At 40.1% G+C, this 20,682-nt stretch overlaps 1 protein-coding gene across 3 annotated transcripts in view; it reads left to right on the plus strand.

Moving 5' to 3' along the window:
* Window positions 1-19,802, plus strand: part of LOC134627182 (MICOS complex subunit mic25-a-like) — a 52,210-nt gene extending 32,408 nt beyond the window's left edge. For 2 of the 3 annotated variants that reach the window (XM_063473123.1, XM_063473124.1), the window contains 2 exons: window positions 7,079-7,214; window positions 14,549-14,836. In XM_063473123.1, coding sequence (XP_063329193.1) covers window positions 7,079-7,214; window positions 14,549-14,821 — 409 coding nt within the window. In that variant the 3' untranslated portion in view covers window positions 14,822-14,836. Of the gene's footprint in view, window positions 1-7,078; window positions 7,215-14,548; window positions 14,837-19,628 lie in introns of those variants that run through there. The other variant, XM_063473125.1, reaches the window with a different exon arrangement.
* The last annotated feature ends 880 nt before the right edge of the window (window positions 19,803-20,682 follow it).

Consider the following 20,682-nt stretch of genomic DNA (forward strand, 5'->3'; position numbering starts at 1 on the left):
GTCTAACATGCTATGTAGTTACAATATGTCTTCTTTTCTTTTTTTCTTTCTTTTTTGGAGAGGGTCTATGTCTCTGATTTAGCCTCTCTCCATCTTATTGTATCAGTTTCCTAATTTTAAAATGAAGCCTGGATAGCTGACTCCTTAAAGTCTGTTTTAGTACAATTAATAGCAGAGCAGGACTCCTGTGCACTGGATTGACCACACCAACTTTTCATCTTAATGCAGTTTAAACATAGATGGCCTCACATGGCTATAAAATGGACTGCAATTTTTTAGCACTTTTCGTGTCTCTTTTTTAGCCCTTGAGGTTGCTACTTGATCACGGGTTATTTACCTACACTAGTAACCATGGCTACCTGATGGAAAGATTTGGGCGAACCACAGAGCCCTATAAACACACTTAGGGAGGCTGAAATCAGGAACAGTAGTCTAGAGAAGTTAAGAACACCACCATTTCCCTTGTTTATTGACTTGTTTGGCCGTACCATTTTTTTTTTCTGGTTCTCAGCTTTGATTCTAGGAATGACCCCAAATAGTTTAAGTGCAAACGCTAATGCTAAAAGCAGCCTCTCAGACTTGAGGTGGCTACTTTCATAAAAGCAGAGCAAAAAGATGGAAGCCCCTGGGATGTTGACTGTAAAACATTATTCTCATGTGACGACATAGCGAACGGTAAAATGTTATCCAGTGTCATTTTCTACTTGCTTTGCCCAACAACATGAGGTTATTTAGAGGAGTTAATCCATTAGCCTTGCCTTGGGGTATCTGACTACCCATATTCCCTCAAAATGCTTTTCTGTAGAGACCCACAACATTGCAGTCAAGCTTACCTTAAGATCTAAAAATCCATTAATCCTCTTAAAAAAAAAACTTGTTACCCTCAAAGTGTTAGCAAAGACAGAACCTTTGCAAACCTCAGGTGGATGTCTGGATTCATCATAAAGTAACTGCTGACAGTTTGTAGTTAGAACAAACTCAGATGAAAGCATGCTTTTATCTACTTTATTCTGTATATGCTCCTTCTGTTGTGTGTGTGTGTGTGTGTGTGTGTGTGTGTGTGTGTGTGTGTGTGTGTGTGTGTGTGTGTGTGTGTGTGTGTGTGTGTGTGTGTGTGTGTGTGTGTGTGTGTGTGTCTTCCATGTCCAATTAATGAAACAGACAGGTAGCTTACTGTAAGGATCTCTGTGCCCTCCAAAGCAATAGACTGCTAGTCATTACACGAGACAGGACCTGTCGGCGCCTTGAACCGGCAGAGATTTACCATGAGGACAGAAGGCTGCAGTCACTTAGACACTCTGCCTTTTTGACTGCCTCTAAAAGCATATGAAGAAACACAATTGTACAAGTTTACAGGACTCGCTTATTAATGGAGTAAATTAGATAGGTGAGGTTTTAGACAGGTTTATCTTAACAGCTCTTGTCATTCCAACCATTATGGTAATAGTTACACCATTGCATTTATTCACATTTCTTGTTGTCTTCAAGGATCCACTCATATGCTAGAAACTCAGAGGAGCAGATTACCTCTAAATTAAATGTGCATATTTTTCTACTGGTTAGTGTTAGTTCTGTCTAACTGTCTAGACTGTTTTGATAAAACTTGCCCAGCTTGGGAGGTAGTGGCTGTAGGAAAGTATGCCTTTTATTCAATCTAATGGAACTAAACGGTACTTGTGTCAAGAAAGAAACTCCACAGCAGTGTCTCTTTTCAGGTATCATGTCACGGCTCTATTAAAAGAAAATTCCACAGGCCTTGTTGTGAGTGGTTTTATGTAGGAAATATTTTCTATCTGCTGAATTGGACCCACCACGTGTGTCACTACAGAAGAAACATCCCTCTGCCTGTTACTGTAGGGCCAGCTGATGATGGACACAATACAATTTTATTATATAGAATATAGTTTCAAAATAAGAATGAGAAGATGAGTAATTGTTGCAATATTAATAGTAATAGTGCTTTGATTTAAATGATTTTCTGCTTGATATGATGAGCAGAATTTCAGCACAGGTCCTTTGTGGAGTGACTAGGTATGTAAGCATACAGTATAGTCAATAACCTGATGTGTGTGTTTAATAAGCAAAGATGTGTATTAGAGTTAAGTTAATGTGATCTTTGGTATATTGATATTAAAGTGCATTTTTTTGGCCTAAAAATTCCTGTATGTAGGGAAAAAAACTAACAAGGCAAAAATCTCATTGATATCAGTATAATTTTGGGGGGGAGCATTGGGACCTTGCATAAGAACATGCTGAACCAGCAAATTATTTAATGATCTAAAGATTACCTGGTGCTAATGGAAGGGGAACAAAGGGCAAGTCGCCTCACTGAGAGGCAAATTATGAAATTGTGTTCTAGATTGTATTTTTCCGTGCAGAAATAATATGCTCAGGCTTTGATGCGATTTGTACTCTGTCCTTAAAAGCTACACTGTGTTTTTAAGGGGAAGTATAGTTGTTAAAAGAAAAGGACAAATGACACGGCACCAAACTGGAATTGAAACTGTTGATAGAAGGGAGAGTGATGGAAGGCGATAGCAGTCCCCTATCATTCCTAACTCGAGTGAGTCGTCCAAGCGCAAGTTTTCCTGATTGAAAAGTTATCAGTGATGAGATGTCACACAAACACACGTGCACATGCGCCTCTTATCTTGTTCCCGCATGTCACCTGTTTTAATGAAACACTGTCCTTATCCACTCCCATCTCTCTCTCCCTGTATTCCCACAAAGAGAGGTTGGCGGGGATCAATCAGCCAGGCCAACAGAGTGCGAATTTTTTATCCTACATCCTTATCTGCCTTCAGCATTTCATCTGTCAGCATATGAAGATAAAGGGAGAGTTCTGTCTGTCTTCAGTCTATGGGTTGTTCTAGATTTGAGATGAAGACTTTGTGTGTTCGCAGGAGTTGAGATTAAACTTGGTAAAGTTTTGGGCAGGTGTCATATCGTGTGAAGTGAGCTTAGGACTTAAGGATTGCCGCACACTTTGCAAAGGTAGGATAAGTGATTATTGCGACTACCAGAATAATCAAAGTTACTGAATTTAGTCAGGCATTAGACACCTCACAAGCTGTAGCTAAGTCTGCAGCTCTAATTTGATGTGATCTCAAAGAAAGATTTCTGCTGAACCACAATGTTGTGAGTGTTATCCATATGGCAGTTTAATAAAAGCTTGACAAAGCCTCCAACAATACACGATGCATGCTCTGCCATTTCTTTTGATCTCACCCCAGCCATGACATCTTTGATCCTCTCTTCTCTTCCTCTCCACTCAGCGTAATATTAAAAACCAAAAGTACAATGCCTCGGCTGCTTCTTTAAATGAAACCAAATCCTTGTCATCATACATTAATAACCATTCACACACATCACACACACGCACAAACACAAACAGTACCATCTCCGACACAGAGAACAATAAAAAGCGGTGTCCTTATGATCTTCTCTTTTTCTTCTTATTGCCTAATTCCCCAGTGTCATGCTTTGCAGCAGACCAGAACTTGAGCTTTCTTCATAAAAGCCGCACACTGCCAAGGTGAGACAAAAAATAATGAGAAACTTTAACGATTTGAGCCTAATCTTTCCCCCTCAGTGCTGCACGTATTTATGCAAAACGTCACAGACAGAAAGCAATTGGAGTGTTATTTTGCTTCTTTTTCCCTGCAAAAGTTGGCTATCAGACTAGCTTTTTTTTAATAAGAGCTCACCTTTAATTTCAGTCAAACAAGGCAGTTGGTGCAGATTAGCAGAGGCAATTTTCTGCTTCAGATTCCATTATTAAAACACACGCTATCAAAAAGTTCCTCTTGTTGAATAGAAAAAAAGGATGATTTTCTTTTCTTGGGTTTGGATTAAGACCTTGTGGTTATTGTTGCTGTTATCTGCTATTCTTGGGGAGGAATTCAGAATGCCGACCAGCTCTCGAGATGCTCTCAAGTTAAATACCAGCCAATCGTATAATGTAATCAGGTGATTGAAAGCCCAAGCTGCTGATTTTTACCACAATAGCATAATCTAAATTTTCTGTGCAATAGTACGAATACCTAGAAGCTGACCATTTCTGTCCGCACACATCAACATCTCTGTACCAAATTAATGTGGAATGGTCAAGCATCACATAAAAGATTTACCCTTCTTCCTCAGCGCCGAGTGGCACGGCACCACATGATGTGGCAGAGGTTAAATGCAGATTATGATGATTGCTACTGGGCTACTGTTCGTCCATGCACGCTGCAAGGGCTATTTGTCATTTAATACATCACTGTCACATTCTCTCTCCTGCTCTCTCTCTCTCCCCCTTCTCTCTCCCAGGTTGCATTCACTTCTCTTTTCATGAATATTCTCTCCACCAGTGATTTATTTAATCCTGTCGCTCTACCCTCCACTGCACACGGAAGCGCGCACACACACACAGCCACAGACACTGGGACTACACAATACACATACCAGTGCAGAGAAACTTCTCCCGCAGTCTTGTTTGTGCACACGGTTTATCTCATGGACACACATGCAGTGCATTCACAAGGTACAGATCAACACACATGCACTCAGGCTTATTGTGTGTATTTGTCAGTGAAGGCAGGGACTGCTGAGCTCATTCATATGTAAAGGATGCATGATTCCGTAATTGCTTTCTGCGGTGGCATGACTGCAGTTCTGTGTGTGTGTGTGTGTGTGTGTGTGTGTGTGTGTGTGTGTGTGTGTGTGTGTGTGTGTGTGTGTGTGTGTGTGTGTGTGTGTGTGTGTGTGTGTGTGTGTGTGTGTGTGTGTGTGTGTGTGTGCGCACATGCATGATCATGCACATGAATACCAAGTGGTCAGCTTCCCAAAAAATAAAAGGCATGCCTCATCATGTCAGATGGTTTATTTGTAGTGATGGAAAACGTGCCTCCTAATCAAACTTAGAATTTCTGTTCTCTCTCTCTTATTTTAAAGGCAGAAAAACTATTATCATATATGACATCATGTAGTTAGATTAGACATTTATAGTATGTTAAGCTGTGATGTTTGAGATAGTTTAGCTGGGGTCTGTACCCAAGAAAAGTTTGGATTATAAATACCTACAGTAGGTCTTGTTTGGAGTCACAGAGCAGAGAGAATTCCTATTTTAGTCTATTCTGTTCTGTTTTACTCTGTTCTATTCTAGTTCAGGCTTAAAGTTCATGCTTGATCTTGGAGAGAGCAGTGGGAAAGAAATCTCACCTCAAGACATAGTAAAAAATAATCATGACTAACAAATGGAAATGTAATAATAAAAAAACTCCATGAAATTTCACTGGATATCATTTAACATGATCAAATGCCCGAGTGAAACTATTGAATTGGTTTTGAGGTGAGCTTTTTTTCATTCGCAAATTTTATTCTACTTCAATTTGACTCTAATCTGTATTCTGGTCCTAATTTTTTCACTTAAATTCCATTTCTGTCCTTTCTCTTAATTCTATTTTCTCATTTTCTCTTCTGATATATTTTATTGCATTCTATGCTGTGAAAAATAATCCAGCAAGAAAGGAGTGTGTGCAAAACGTCAAATGGCTCTTTCCAAAATAAATTCCATCCATCATCTTCTACTAGTCATATTTCTTAGCTAATACAGGGTTGCCGGGGAGCCGAGCATTTTCCAGCTGACACAGATTTTTAGGCAATTTTAAAACAATGTTTGTCAACTTACAACTGCAAAGAATTTGCAAATGTATTATCTATAGAAACTAATATTCTTAAATGATATCAGAGAATCTCACAAAAAGTAACCAAAATTGACAATGACAACAAATACTGAATGGCAGTGATCATGGCAGCACTGCATTAAAATGGACACATTTCTGCAAGGGCTGAGTTTTCTTAAAACTACTGTTAATGCAAACAGGAGCTACATCAGTAAATTCAAGTTAATACTCAATCATGAAATTAACCAATCATTTATTAAAAAAGATCAAAATCATCTAAAAGATCATCTTGTTGCTGCAAAAGCCAGCATGTATGACATATGGTCAGCCTCTACATCTGTGAAGGTACTACTAATACTGAACAACACAAGGCTTTACTTACTATAGCAACACAAAAAACTCACAATGGCAACAAGGATATCAGTTAATGGAAAGAAGAGACAGGGTCATCGCATGGCTCAGCTTCTTAGTTCTTGAAGGCCCTCTTTAAAAACAAACTGACAAAGCTCAACAGAAAAGTGGTTGATGTTTGCGGTTAACCAAAAACCGAAATGGGCATCATGGATTGATTAAGCGTCTTTGTGTTCATGTATTCCCGTGCGTGCATGTATGTGCGCGTACATATCCATATCCCAGTCCTTCCAGTTGCAAGTTCTTGTCACAACAGCAGGTAAATTACCACGAGCAACAGAGCACTCAAGGATTACCCTCTTATAGGATTAGCATTCGCTACCTGTATGCGCGTTTGTGCACGTGCGTATGTGCCGATCTCGTATTTCGTGGCTGTGGTTTCGATTGTGTGCTTTTCTCTACACACATGTACTGTACGTGTGAGTCAGATAAAAAGAAAAGAGAAAGTTTGACTTTGACTCCTAAGCCGCTTTGTTGATGCATAATTCATCTTTCTCCACAGGCTGCACCTTAAAGCCTTTGAAACTATCTTAGCTACTTCAACTGCGACTAAAACAAACCACAAACAATCTCGCTTTTCTTTTTTTGTTGGTTTTTTGTTGTTGTTTTTTGGTTTGTTTGCTCATCGTATGTACTTACACCAAACAGAAGCTGTTATTGCTAAAAGCAAGCTGAACTTAAAGGAATCGCACCCGCCAGCGCTCATTTCCTTTAACCTCATCTGTGTGGCTGTGGTTGAAATTTCCATTAAGCAATCACAGTTGGAAATAACAACTGTTTTGGTAGTTATTTTCCTGATTATCTGAATCAGTGTTTCGACAAACAGATGCTACAGCTTTGTGTTTCTCATGTGTGACAACTTCTATTTCTATTGCAGCTGGACTAACTTTACTATCTTGAGTTCACATAGCATTTACAGCCTTGATCTCTGGTCCTGGTGGGTGGGGGCGGTGATGTTGGCAAGCAGATTTGAGCTTTTCCTTCTCTCTGTGTGTTTCTAGACCCCAACATACTGCATATCTGTGCGCTGAGCTGCAGGCCAAGGTGCTCCAGTGCTACAAGGAAAATCCACAGGAGACTCTCCACTGCTCCAGCCTGGCCAAACAATACATGACCTGTGTCCATCAAGCAAAGAAGGTAGGGCACAGAAGTCATCTTTGTCAGCTTTAGTATCTTTTGCATGTAATATTTATTTGAAGGTTTGCTTATTTCGGCTTATTAGAGTGCAGTATGTGTTGCTCTAAATAGTTTCTCCTACTATTATCATTCATTCCCCTCACATTTCCTTTGAGAGATGTACCAACGTCCCTTTTTTAAAGCTGTGATTTTCAAAGTTGTTGTTGTTCGTTTTTTTTTCCTGGCTTGCCAGAAGAAAAAAAGAAGAAGAAAAAAGTTCCTTGCACACAAAAAAACGACAATAAAAAAGGATCCAAGTTAAGTTTTAGCAAAATAAAGGTCAGAGCGTTAACATCAACAAACACTTTTCCTTTATTCCATATTTGGAGCGAGGGACACATAAGGACATATTTTTAAAGCCTTCTTCCCCCCGTGAATATATTTATTTTTTAAAGGAGACGAGAGAGAAGGCTGGCTTGAATGAGTCAGACCTAGAAGGAGTTTGACAGCCAGCCTGACAGTGGAACAAAAGGGTGAAGAGACAAAGAATCCCTTCAGTACCTACACAGAATCAGTTAACTTCTGAGAATCGCCATCTACGTGTTTGTTACTTTGACACTTCGAGTAGAAAGTTAAATCAATACAACGTGCTCATTGAGCAGATTTATAAGTCACCAGGCGTGCACTGTGTTTGGGGACTTTCTGATAGGAAGATTACACCATTATTAGTGTATTAAAATCAGTTTTGGCATTCAGTGCTTTGAAATGCATTCTGTTTTCTGCAGATGCTTTTGCAAATAGTGTTCAGACCCTATGCTTATCTACAAAGTGCTTATTTTAGCCAATTTCTCCATCAAAAAAACAATAATGAATGGGCCAATTTGCACATTATTATCATGACAAAATGCACTGATACGGCTCCAAAGTAGATAAAAGCCACAAAACAACAATTGGTGAATTTGGCAGTTTAAACGGTTGATAAAAGCAAAGCAAAGGCTCACAATAAAAGCAATCAGTCTTTTTAAACTGGTTCAAAAGATCAGCTTGCTATTGGGATGTTGCTCTTTGAGGAAATACAGTGCGTTTGAGTTTGTATATTAGACCAGTGTTTGTATGCATGTGCTATATAAATTCTCATAGGAAGTGTTTGTTTTTTAAGAAATAGACGGTACTGCATAATAAAGCCAAACAGTTTTTTTTCCCTCTTTGAAGCAGACAGAGTTTAATTCATATCCAATTAGGCATATCTTTGACTGTGAATGGAAAATGAAGGAGAAAACACTACGGAGGCTGAAAGAGGGCAGCTTAAAGGGCAAATGAATTGAAAGGGAAAGCTCCAGTCTATATAAAACACATCAGCACTGTGCCCATACCTTTATACTGTTTTATATTGAAGACAAATAATAAGTTCCTAACTTTCATCTTGGTAGAAAGAGGATGGATTTGACTGATGTAGATAAACACAACATAGTTCTTTTTGTCCTAAATATATTTTTAGATCTCTGAATTTGCCACTATTGGCCAGATTTTTGAATCACTTTATACTATACCCCAGATTTAATTTTATACTAGGGTGCTGCTTTTTTATTTCAGTTTTTTGCTTTCTTACTTTGGTGAAAACCCAGTTTCGAATCAGGACATTTTATCACTGACATCTTCTCTGTCTAACCTTTCTTTATAGGGATAATCTAACAGATTAAATCTTTCTTTTAAAGAGTAACCTGTACTACTCTTTTGAAGATGATGGGCTTTTCAGTTTGACCTTTAAGACTTTTGAGATTTCTATCCCAAGCTGAAGCTTAAAAAGCCATATAAATGTTTCTGGATTTAAACTAGAAATATGGAAACCTAAAAGATTCCATATGTAAGCGTGGCCTTAAAATATCTCCATCTAATATTTTGTCATGTATTAGGATATCCTTTTTTCCTTCCCGCTTCCTTTATCCACCCATCTTCTATATTATCTGTTCATCCATGGATCTTTTCCTGGTGCTGTTGTGATTGATCCCCCCTTTTTCTTTTAGTCACCATCCTCCATGGTTGCCATATTAAAGCTTTTTTCGCTGAACACATTGTCACATTAACCGGTGTTTAGCTCTGTTCTGCACTGCTGCCCGTGGAGCTCTCTTACATCTTATTCAGGTCTGACTATGTATGTTTGCCTCATCCTAAACCCACCCCTGGGGAGACACTTTGCATATTTCATACATGGGAAAAAAATCACCAATTTGGCTAATACGGCAAGTAAACTTCAGCAAGTAATTACACATTGCATTAGGGTTACTAGCAGGGAGGGAGCACTGATAATGGACAGATGGCGCCAGTGAAAGTAGTATAGAATGAATCCAGGAAAAAGGTTTCAAACAAAGATTTTATGTGAGGGACCAGTGCATGCTTGCTAGTTATTCTAGTGGAGGTAATAGTTACTGTACTCTCTGTTTCTTTATTCAGCTTTAGCTTTAAATGGCTGTGAGAGAGTTTGCAGCCAAAAATATAACCTAATTAAAATGTAACACAACATCCATCATTTTCTTTACTACTTATCCAAATCAGAGCCCATCTCAGCCACCAAAGGGCAAGAGGCCGGACACACCCTGGCCAGATTACCAATCCACTGCACAGAGACACACAACAATGCATGCTACATTCACATGTATTTAGTTTAGAATCACCAGTGAACTTAATGCGCATGCCTTTGGACTGTTTGAGGTAGCAGCAGTACCTGGAGTGAAAAGTGCAAGACTGTACAAACTCCCTGTGGAAAAAGGCCCTGGTCGACCCTTATACTGTGAGGTGACATCATGCACATATTTATCAATATATTCGCCCATCATTAATACATTTCTCATAAAGCTCCAGTAGGCGAAAAGTTCCCCTCCCTCTACCTGTCTGTTCCAAAATTTCCCCAACAAGATGAGCACAGGTATGTGGAAGTGCTTCATATGCTGAAAATGCAGACTTGTGGCTACACATGGGATTCAAACCAGTCTCCCTTTGCATAGCCTACTGTAAAACCTGAAAGCAAAGTGTTCTGTTTTATAAATTACGAAAAAGAACCATTCCTTACACTGCAGGTACTTAGCTTAGGATCCTCAGATTTTTGTTTATTGTTCTTTAAGATTAAACTAATCCCTCAGTGCAAACAGAAAATGTTAATATCTAATCTGATATAATTTAATTTGTCAGTCTATGTTCACACTTCTAAACTGTTAAAACAATAAAACTCAAGTTTCACTTAGTTCTGGAATCTGGAGTGCAGATTGAGTGTGATGTGCACGTGAAAACTAATTTTAAAATTGTCTTTTGATCACAGACCTCTGTCCAGGAAGCTATCCGTTTTATAGAACTTAGTGTTTTCTGAGTTTTTATGGAGCTATTTAGTAATGCTGGGTTAGACTACGTTTGGAATGATGCCCAAATGAAGTTTAAAAGAGAGGGTAGATGAGTAGACCTCCCAGCAGAGCCCCCTGATCAGTCAGCCTTAATGAAAAGAAATAAGTGGGTTCTCCCAAGACCCCTCTGGACATGCAGGCAGCTGTCCGGTCTGCTTGTCTGTAAATGGATCTGACAGGGCCAGCAGCTTGGCAGAGCAGAGCACTTGGACGAGCGTTTCACCAGCAAAAGGTTCAGCATTTGCTCCAGGTGGAAAAGGGTCAACAGGGAGCAATATGCACTGCAGATTTAGTCATTAGAGAGAGCACTGCATCATATTTCATTATGAAATATAATGTTCTATAGCCCCTGGAGAAAATATTTTGTTATGGTTGAGACTGTTAATAATAGAGGTAGTGCCTGTGCTTGCTGCTGTTGTTGTAAAGGGAAACTGATGTTTTTCACTTTTTAAAAATCGGAGTAGGACATGTTTTAGAAAATTCTATTTATTGCTCTCAGGAAATACCTGAAAAAGACTGTCACAAGAAAATCTCCAGTTTTCAACCAGCTTTTACATAATGTGTGATTTCTAAATTGGATGCATCATTTGGGAAATGTCTCAAATCTGTTATCCTTCATAATTTTGTAATTTTAAAAAGGCTGTTTTTCTCCTTGAGTGAATGACTGATACATTGTATTTCTGAGATGTTGGTTTACAGACATTTTTGTTTGAATTAACGAGCAGAGTAAACTGGCTTTCATAGGCTGATAAAATAGAAATTAAAAAAAGACATGCAACATTTGGATGCAGTGATTTTTTTTGTTCTCTGCAGTGCAACAATAACACAACTGCTCAATAGGCAGCAAAGCTTTTAGCCTGGTGAAAACCTCCAGACAGCTTAAAGGCTCTGTTCTTTTGTTATCTGCATTTGCTTGTAAGGATTTTCAGAAGCAGACACATTCTTCCCTATGATTAAAGGGAGAAAGCTGTATTTTTCTGACAAATTACTCTTTGTCTGAAGTGGATACCTTATGGTTCACACACCATCTTTTTCTCTCTTTTGGCTCTTTCTGTACGTGAAGCATGACAGCTATTGAATACCACGTGTCTGCCTAAAAGCTAAATCTTAGTTATTTTTGTTGTCCACCAGACACTCGTGTAAGCAAAGTTCACATTTGTGTACATCAGCAGTAGCCTCATACGATTTAGTGGTCAATCCTGTCAATTCCACAGAGCTGAGAGTGACTCATATGACTTTCCAAGAGTTTATTCATGTAGACGCTGCCATATATTTCTGTTACTCTCAATCGGAGTGTCTATGCTCGCCAATCAATCTGCCAATAAAACCAGCGGCTTGCTTATCTGTCTTTTCTGCCAGAGTCTTGATCTGAACATCACTAGAGTATCTATCTCAATTTTTTCTGTCTCTCACTTGAAGTCCACCCAACTCACTATCTGCAGCGGCACAGCCTTCCTTATATGTCACTCAGAGGTTCTTTTATGTTTTATGATTCATGCATGGATGCACACACATACACATTTTTCACACATTCTACCCTCTGCCATCTATTAAAGACAGTTGGTTCAGGATATGGCCTTTCACCTCCTCTCTGCTATCACTCCCCTGTCCCTCTCCTGTCAGTGTCTCAGCTCGGGCCATTGTCATGCATATGGAAATCCACTGAGTGAGTGTATGTGTGAGGAGCACAGGGTAAATGTCAGCTCACCAAGGCCCTACGTTATCATGAAGCTCTGAGCATTTTGTCTGTCTTTCGTGAGACGTTAGGCTCCGTCTCATATTTTGTCATTACTGTATATAGACATTTTCATTGCAAAATTTCTATATTCTAAGCATCTGTGTGTGTTTGCGTGAGCACAAGCCCACCGAATAGTCTGAGAATTTTTGGTTTTCATCATCTAGTCTCGCATTCAACCTCCTTCAGAGGAAAACAAAACACAGCCGTCCTCAAAGTCATATTCAAGAACAAACGTTTGTCAACCCACCACTTACAATAATTGTCACCCCTCCTCTTCTGCAGTACTCCAAGGTTTCAGTGCCAACTAGTGCAGAATGCTAATGCTATTGTTGCCCTATTTAATACAGTCAGCCTGGGTAACAATATCATATCACCAGACTTTCTGTTGCATCTCACATACTTAACCCACTTGAACCTGCTGGTCTTCAGTCTGTGGTTTTTTGTCTGCTCTGATGTGTTGGTATGAATGAGCAGGCCCTGGTCTCCAAGGCTAGAAAAATCTCCATCCAGCACCAATTCAAAGATAATCTCTATTCATAACAGCAAGCCTGAAAACACATGAACATGATTCACATACAATAAACATGCCTCCTGCACATTTGGGCAGGTGTAGCATAATAAAATGCAGAGTTTGGTATAGTGCACAATAGCTGCTAGCTTAGACAACAAAGGTCCCACAAACCTGTAATCATTATTAATCTCTGTGTGGTTACAAAGTTACTTTGAACAGGGCATGGTTGTTGGTGCCAGATGGGTTGGTCTGAGTATCTGAGAAACTGTTGAGAAATTTTCCCATATAACCATTTCTAGATTTTACAGAGAATGGTCTGGAAAAAGAGAAAATATCCAGCTTGTAGCAGTTCTCTGGGTAACAATTGGGACAGGCTCACCGAAATTGGACGATAGAAGATTGGGAAAGCGTTGCCTGGTCTGATGAGACTTGTTTTCCTGAGATTCAGATGGAAGGGTCAGAATATGGCATAAACAACATAAAAGCTCGGCTCCATCCTGCCTTTTAAGAACCGTTCAGGCTGCTATTGGTGCTGGTGGAGAGGGGGGCGTTTCATTGGCACACTGTGGAACCATTAGCACAGCTCGAACATTGTTTAAATGCCACAGTCTATATGAGTGTTGCTGCAAACCATTTCCACCCCTTTATGACTACAGTGTGCTTGTATTGTAATGAATGCTTCTAGCTGGAGAGCACACCTTTTCTCAAAGCTAGGATCATTTCAAACTGGTTTCCTGAACATGACAATGAGTTTACTATACCACAGTTATATTTGTGACCAGATCTTAATCTAATAGAGGACCTCTGGGATGTGGTGGAATGGGAAATTTGCATTATGCATGTGTTCCTCACAAATGTGCAGCAGCTATGTGAAGCTATCATATCAATATGGACCAAAATCTTTAACCAGTGTTTCCAGCATCTTGTTGAATCTATGCCATGATTAAGGCAGTTCCGAAAGCAGAAGTGGAAGCAACCCAGTAAGAAGAAGGTGTACCTGATAAAGTATACAGTGACTGTATACGGATGTATGCAAGTCTCCACTTGTAAATAATATTTTAGCATAATCTTTTTTTAATTGTTTGTTTTCTCCATGCCTTTTTCTGTTGGCAGTTAGAAGTTAAACTTGGCACATCATTTTGGGGGAGATTTATATTATTAGTTGATTTTCCTTGTGTCAACAAATAAGATTAACAAAGAGAAAACTACTCTCACACCAAGCCAGTTGGAATGCTTCACAAGCATCCAACTGGCTTCAAAAAGATATTAGTAATATAATAACATGATGATGGTGCAGTGCAGGATGTTGTATGTTTGCATGTTTATTTTCATCTCTTATCAGATTTGTCATCTGAGTGCTTATTTCTGTAGCATATTTGTGTATCTGTGTAGCACAATCCCTCCCGTTTCCAAACATTTTAGTTGACGTTTTCCACACATGCCACTTTGAACCACAAATTCACTTTCTTCAAGTAGCTGTCCATTTCTAAATGTAGTGCCAGCAGCATCTTAAGTACCTCTCAAGACTACGTTCAGCGTAGACCTCCATTGCTAGGGAAAAGAACAGGATGGCTCTAGCGCTGGCAGGCTACTTCCCTCTGCTTCTCCCTCGTATTTCAGCTGCAGGTAATTCTGGCAAGAAGAAAATCTCTTTCAGACATGTTCGAGTCGCAATGATGAAGTTGTCTGTTTGGTTTTTTTGTGTGTTTTTCAGCTAAAAACAACAACAACAACAACAACAAAGATAAGAACGTGGAGTCTTTCAGATGAAAGAGAAAGGTGCCTGTCACCAGGGCAATGGATGGAGACTGATGAAAGAAAAGAAGCTGGTAGAGGAAGAGGCTTACACATGGTTGTCAGTGAGAAAGGGTTCATTGAAAACTGTAAGAGAGCGATACAGAAGGAAAGAGTGGATGATAGAAAAAATGTAGATAGGATGACTCTGTCAGTGGATGGGATGGAAGGGAATGACAGTGGGTTGAAGTAGGGAAAAGGAAAAGAGGAGGAAGCTGTGTCAGTCACTATTGTGAGAGTGAGGAAAAAGCATAAAGATGGTAAAATTAAAAGCACATAAGGAAATAGTAGTGTGGTGTGTGTATGCGCACGCGTGTTTGTTTTTGTCTTTTTTTGTTTTTTGCATGACTATCAGTAGTAGCAGGTGGTGAGCCCCACTGTGAGCCTTGGCCTGCCTGCTAACTCTAATCTGATAACGCAGCCACTCTTCAGCAGCAGTTTGCTCCAGCACACACACACACACACACACACACTTTTGTATGTGCACTCATGCAGACACACTCGTATATAGACCCAGTCAGTTCTTTATACTGTATTATTCCTGTTATTAATATCATTTTTATAGAGTCCTAGTTTAGCTCTTACAGTGATTAGAGCTCCTGTTTGCTTGTGAGAACACATTCATGTAATTTTGTGTGTGTGTGTGTGTGTGTGTGTGTGTGTGTGTGTGTGTGTGTGTGTGTCACATTCTCATACGCACATAAGCACATATTTCTGTCTTTTTATGACTCTCTCTCTTTCACCCTTTTACCTCCTTCCATTCCATCTCTCCTTCACATCCATCATCTCCAAGGCGACCGCCCCATGAACGCACAGGCCACATAAAGATTAGCTGGTCTCTCTCGTGTCCCTCCCCTGTGTCCCCTCCACTCCCACCTACCCACCCCACCATGTGCCTGTCTCTCAAGCCTATAGAAACACTCCATCAGCATCCAGCTAAACATGTCTTCCATGCTGCTACACTCCACGGACCGCAATCACCAACATGCCATCGATCCTTGCCCCCCCTGCCCCTTTGCCAGGTTTCAGCTGCCACGTGTCTTATTTTATTTGGCTAAAAATAACGTGTCAGTGTAAATTGTGACAAAAGAGACTTGCTATGTGAGGACTGAGGAGCTCTTTAATTTCAGAGTGTGACTACCATTATCCACTTAAATAATCCTCTATTTAATGTTTGCAGTCATTAATCAGAATCAAAGATACTGGATAAAAAAAATGCTGTTCCAAAGGAATGTTGACATGTTTGGTTTAGAAACTATTTTTCTCCATAACAGTGAAAAAGAAATCATCAAATTAATTCAAAGTGTCAGGGAGTTTTTTTTCTTTAACAACTATAAACCAAAAGAAAGATTGAGAGAGAACCTTTTAGTGATTCTGTAGTCGCCCCGTGAAGTTCACCTTGAAACTTTGATTATTTGCTAAGAGTGGAACTCTGTGAAGCTTTTCAGTGATCATGATGCAGAACTGATCAAAGTTCATCATTTACCACCAATATCATAATTATGACAGCTTTGCTGTTATTGTATTCTGCCTTCCCTCACTACATGGCAGACAGAGATTTTTTTTTAAAAAGTGCCTAAACTTTGCCACATTTGCCTCACTGTTTAATATAACCCACAACAGAAACTCTAAAACTGGAAACACGACTCCAAAGGAGTCGCACGGTTGTGTGCATTATTTGATAACGAGTGTGCCGCCATATCATTTTAAAAGGCATAATGTAAGCATTGTTTTTGCAATTTGTTTCCGGTGCAACCCCGCCCACCGCCAACAAAATAATTTAATGTTCTTACACATGTAACCAACCAGCTGACTAACTGCACTGGAGGCTTCCTGGATTGACTAATGGAGTGTCTGGTTGTCGTACTGACTGGGTAATGAGTGAATCGCTGTGTGTTTATAAAGCAGTCATAGCCACGTCCACTGTGAGTATCTGATTGACAGTTCTGCCTGGCAACTGTCTCCGTCCCTCCTGAGAGAGGGAGAGAACTGAGTGCTGTTAGCACTGAGCAGAGGAGACAGTTATTGATTTTCTGCTTGTCTATTATTTTTGTTTTTCGCAGAGAAGAAACAAGTGAGCGAGGCGCGTGCGTGAGTGAGTGAGGCTCCTCTTCTGTGTGCTGCAGATGCTTACACGTGTGTCCACTGTCTCCATGTTGCCTATTAGCTTAAAACTGTGGAAGTGTGAAAACGCGCACGGTGTGCACAGTGTTGCTTCTGTGCCTTTTTGACGTTCAAAGTTGAGTCCCAGCCAACAAACGCAACGATCTACTCCTCAAACTGCTCGCTAATTGGACAGAAACTGGCAGGTGGAAGAAAACATGCGTTTGTGTGACTGTATGTTGTCTCTGTCTTTGTGTGAATCCATGTTTTTGTGAATATTAAATCTAATTATGACAGATAGATTTACAGTGATGATAAAGTCAACTTTAAACTTTCAGTGCTGGTGAATAGAAAGCATAAAAGATAAAGATCAATGCAAACCACAGCTCAGTCTCCAGATGTCAAGCTGTAGTTTTCCAATCTGGCACAGATTCTTGAGGAATCCATCCATAAGGCAACATTAAAACCTTTGTAAAGGGTAGGATTTTTTTTCCAGTATAGCTGCATTAGAATACATTAGCTCAGTGTACCTAATAAACCGGCAGCTGGTGTATGTCTAAAACTCAGCACAGACCTTGAGCTAGAATATTTGGCTGCCCTTGCTGCCCACAGTTTTGTGCATGAAAAGCTTTTCCTGTCTTTAAATTATCCAAGTGAGGATGGCGGCAGTCCAAATTTAGACCTGGGGCACCAAATTGAACTGTGTGTACTGTGGGGGGTGCCAGGGGTCAGTTTGAAATTCAGGAACTACTTCATACACTATGCATTAGGCATAATGTTCCGTCACAGTGCTGTGTAAGAGTGTGGCAACACCAACACCCCTCTCGCCACGCGCGCACACGCACACTGGTGTATGCATCAACTCCTGCTCGCATAAACAGCCGTTTTCACACAAATAGTGAGTTTTCACGCACACATGCAGACACACACTGTCCCCCTTTATATCTCAGAACGTGAGTGGAACAGTAAAGCTAAATCCCCTTGTCACATTTGCCGCTCATCTCCAATTCAAAGGCACAGGCTGCGATGCCCTCGGATGCACTTGGCAAGTGAACAGCTAACCTGCCCGCCAGCATATCTGCCTGCCAGCCGAGCACAGGGGTAGTTAGCATGCCAACTAGCACACCCAGCAGCGTCAAGCTAATGCTTCACTAACCCTGTGTTGCCCCGCGTCTCTTCCTGCAACTGTGTGTTTGGATGTGTATTTACACTAGAGGAGTTCAGTGTAACCCCATAGTAAATTGGCTTTCCGAAACAAAATTAGCTACAAGTGTAACTCTGTGTAAACATATAAAGACAGTACTTAATAATCTTATTTCAAGAGACTGCCAGGTCACTTGGAAAGTATTTTGATACAGAGTAAATCTCCAAGGCTGCTATTCTTCATCCCCCCATTTAATCTTTTCGCTGCTTGGTTCCAAAATGAGGTGTCCTCTAAATTATTAAACCATGAGACTGGTTCTTACTTGGCAACTATTAAGTGCAGTAGCTGTGCTAATATCACAATATATTGTTCTGCTTTTAGACGATAATTCTTCTTGGGGTGGGATAAACGTCACCATCTGGTACTAAAAGTAAGAATCCAATAAGAAACCGATCCAAACTGCATGCTACACCAAGAGAAAAATCTTATTTTGTGTGTGTGTGCTGCTGTGGAATGATCTATATTAATAGGCACCAAGCAAATATGATCCAGTGCTCTTGATGACAGAATGAAAATGGGTAAAATCAGATAAATTACGATGACATCTTCAGCCTCTGCAGATTATCTTCTGTTCAAGTACCTGTTGCAGCTCTTGGGCTGCACAGCAAATCCCCCCCAAAAAAATCACCTGTTATCAGTGTGGCTAATGTATGTTAGGTGTAGGTCTACTGTAGCAATAAACCACTTTAGACCTTCCCTGCAGCTACTCTGATTCACTGGATTAGAACCTGTGTGTGTGTGTGTGTGTGTGTGTGTGTGTGTGTGTGTGTGTGTGTGTGTGTGTGTGTGTGTGTGTTCTTGTCCAGCTAGCTTTGTAAAGACCAGTATGAGTTTTAGACTTTGGTGGAACTGTGTTTGTCTTTAGATCTGTGTTTTGTCCTTACTCTTGTTTCCCATTTTTCTAAATGTAGTTTAGCAGCAGTGAAAGTAGCTACAGGCTAAACACGTTCCTGCAGAGGTCAGACCTTCTGCAGAAGCTTGTCTTAGCATTAGCCCGTTATCCAGTCCAGTGAAACAAAAAATAGGTTGCATTTTTGTTCTTTTCTTTTTTCTACACTGGCACCACAAAATGATCAGTTTCACCCTCACAACTTTGGATTCATCATATTGAGAAAGTAAATTTATTTATATATCTTCCACCACTTGGCAGCCACCTGAATGAATTTTGTTTACCTTTCGAAAGAAGGTTAAAAGCAGAATAAATAGTTTTCTTGTGTAATTGTAAAGCTCTGCTTACAAAATACGGATGTGTACTTTTTGTGCATCATTGTGATGACTTGTTCTTGACACTATTTGGGATACATTGACACTTAGAAATCTAATTTAGTTTTAAAAATGGATTATTGTTTAAAGCAAATTCCATACAAATCCATATCTCTGGGTAATCATTGATATTCTCCAGACTAGAAAGATGATCGTGTGCCCAAAGTTGTTAACGTAGAAAATTACAGTTCCAGCTAAGTTCCAGATATTTTAAGATGTTTAGGTGTTTAAATGTGGTACTGTTCTTTGTATATTGATCATCAGGTTAGTGTGTTTATATTAGGGAATGGATTTCCCATGATGCATCCTGGCTTCTCTTACTTTTCTCTTGGATTCTAGCGAAGTAAATGTATTATTTGACAGTTGTTCTTCTTTTTCCACTCCCTTGTCATACCCCCCGCCCCCCCACCCCTCCCCCTTTGTTTTCCAGAGTGCTCTGACGAATCACGGTTGAGAAAGTCAAGAAATGGAGGAGATCTGAAGAAAGAGAGTGCATGTCAAATCTGTCCTGTTTTTTTGTTGTTGTTTGTTTTTGCTTCCCTTTCTATCAATCCATCCATTAATTTAGCCATATCAATAAATAAATAAATAAAAACTCATCCTACTTGGTTTTTGAGTGTATTATCTTGACTTGTCACTCCAGAGTGTACGATGTGTTGATTTACTGTCACGTTGTGCCAGCACATTCCTGCTGTCTGTGAAATAAATCCCAGTGATCCAGTGGTGATGAAACTGCAGGTTTTGTATCGTGTGTGTGTTGTGGTGAATGGCTGTCTCTTGTCACAGCATGCTAATAATGGTTCCACTACTGGAAATGGGGTCGTGTGCACCCTTCTGACAATGCTGTGCAGGCCCAAGGGCTTATTGTGCACTGTGTGCATGGTTTCATTAAGAGGGAGAAGCAAAAGGAGAGTGAAGGAAATGAGGGATAAATGAATTGGAGGACAGATGAATACTGAAGCATGCACCAATTAATGTGTGTGTGTGTGTGTGTGTCTGCTTTATGTGCTTTTGCACTGTACAGAACCTGTAAGTGTCATCACATATAGGTGAATGTGTACACTTGAGCAACACACCGGACGGGGCACACATTGTCCCTGCTAGCTGTGTTTCCATGGTGACAACAGGGGTTCGTGCTAGCAGCAAGGTGTGGAGGAACCTTCCAGATAACCCTGAAGGTCAGCACACAGAGCTACAGCTCACAGCACTACTCTGTACTCACACACTTAACCCCCTCCCTGTGTGTGTGTGTGTGTGTGTGTGTGTGTGTGTGTGTGTGTGTGTGTGTGTGTGTGTATATATATACGAGTGTGTGAAGGAGAAGGACTCTGTCAAGATGCATTTCCACTTATATATGGACATGGTTGGCCACCCTTGGAATGACAGAGGCTTGTTATCACACACACGCACTCGCACATACACAGACATTGTACACGCAATATGCACACATTCACACAGCAGAGACACATAGAATATTAATGGCC

This window comes from Pelmatolapia mariae, linkage group LG5, assembly GCF_036321145.2.
Source record: "Pelmatolapia mariae isolate MD_Pm_ZW linkage group LG5, Pm_UMD_F_2, whole genome shotgun sequence".
Classification (NCBI taxonomy): Eukaryota; Metazoa; Chordata; class Actinopteri; order Cichliformes; family Cichlidae; genus Pelmatolapia; species Pelmatolapia mariae.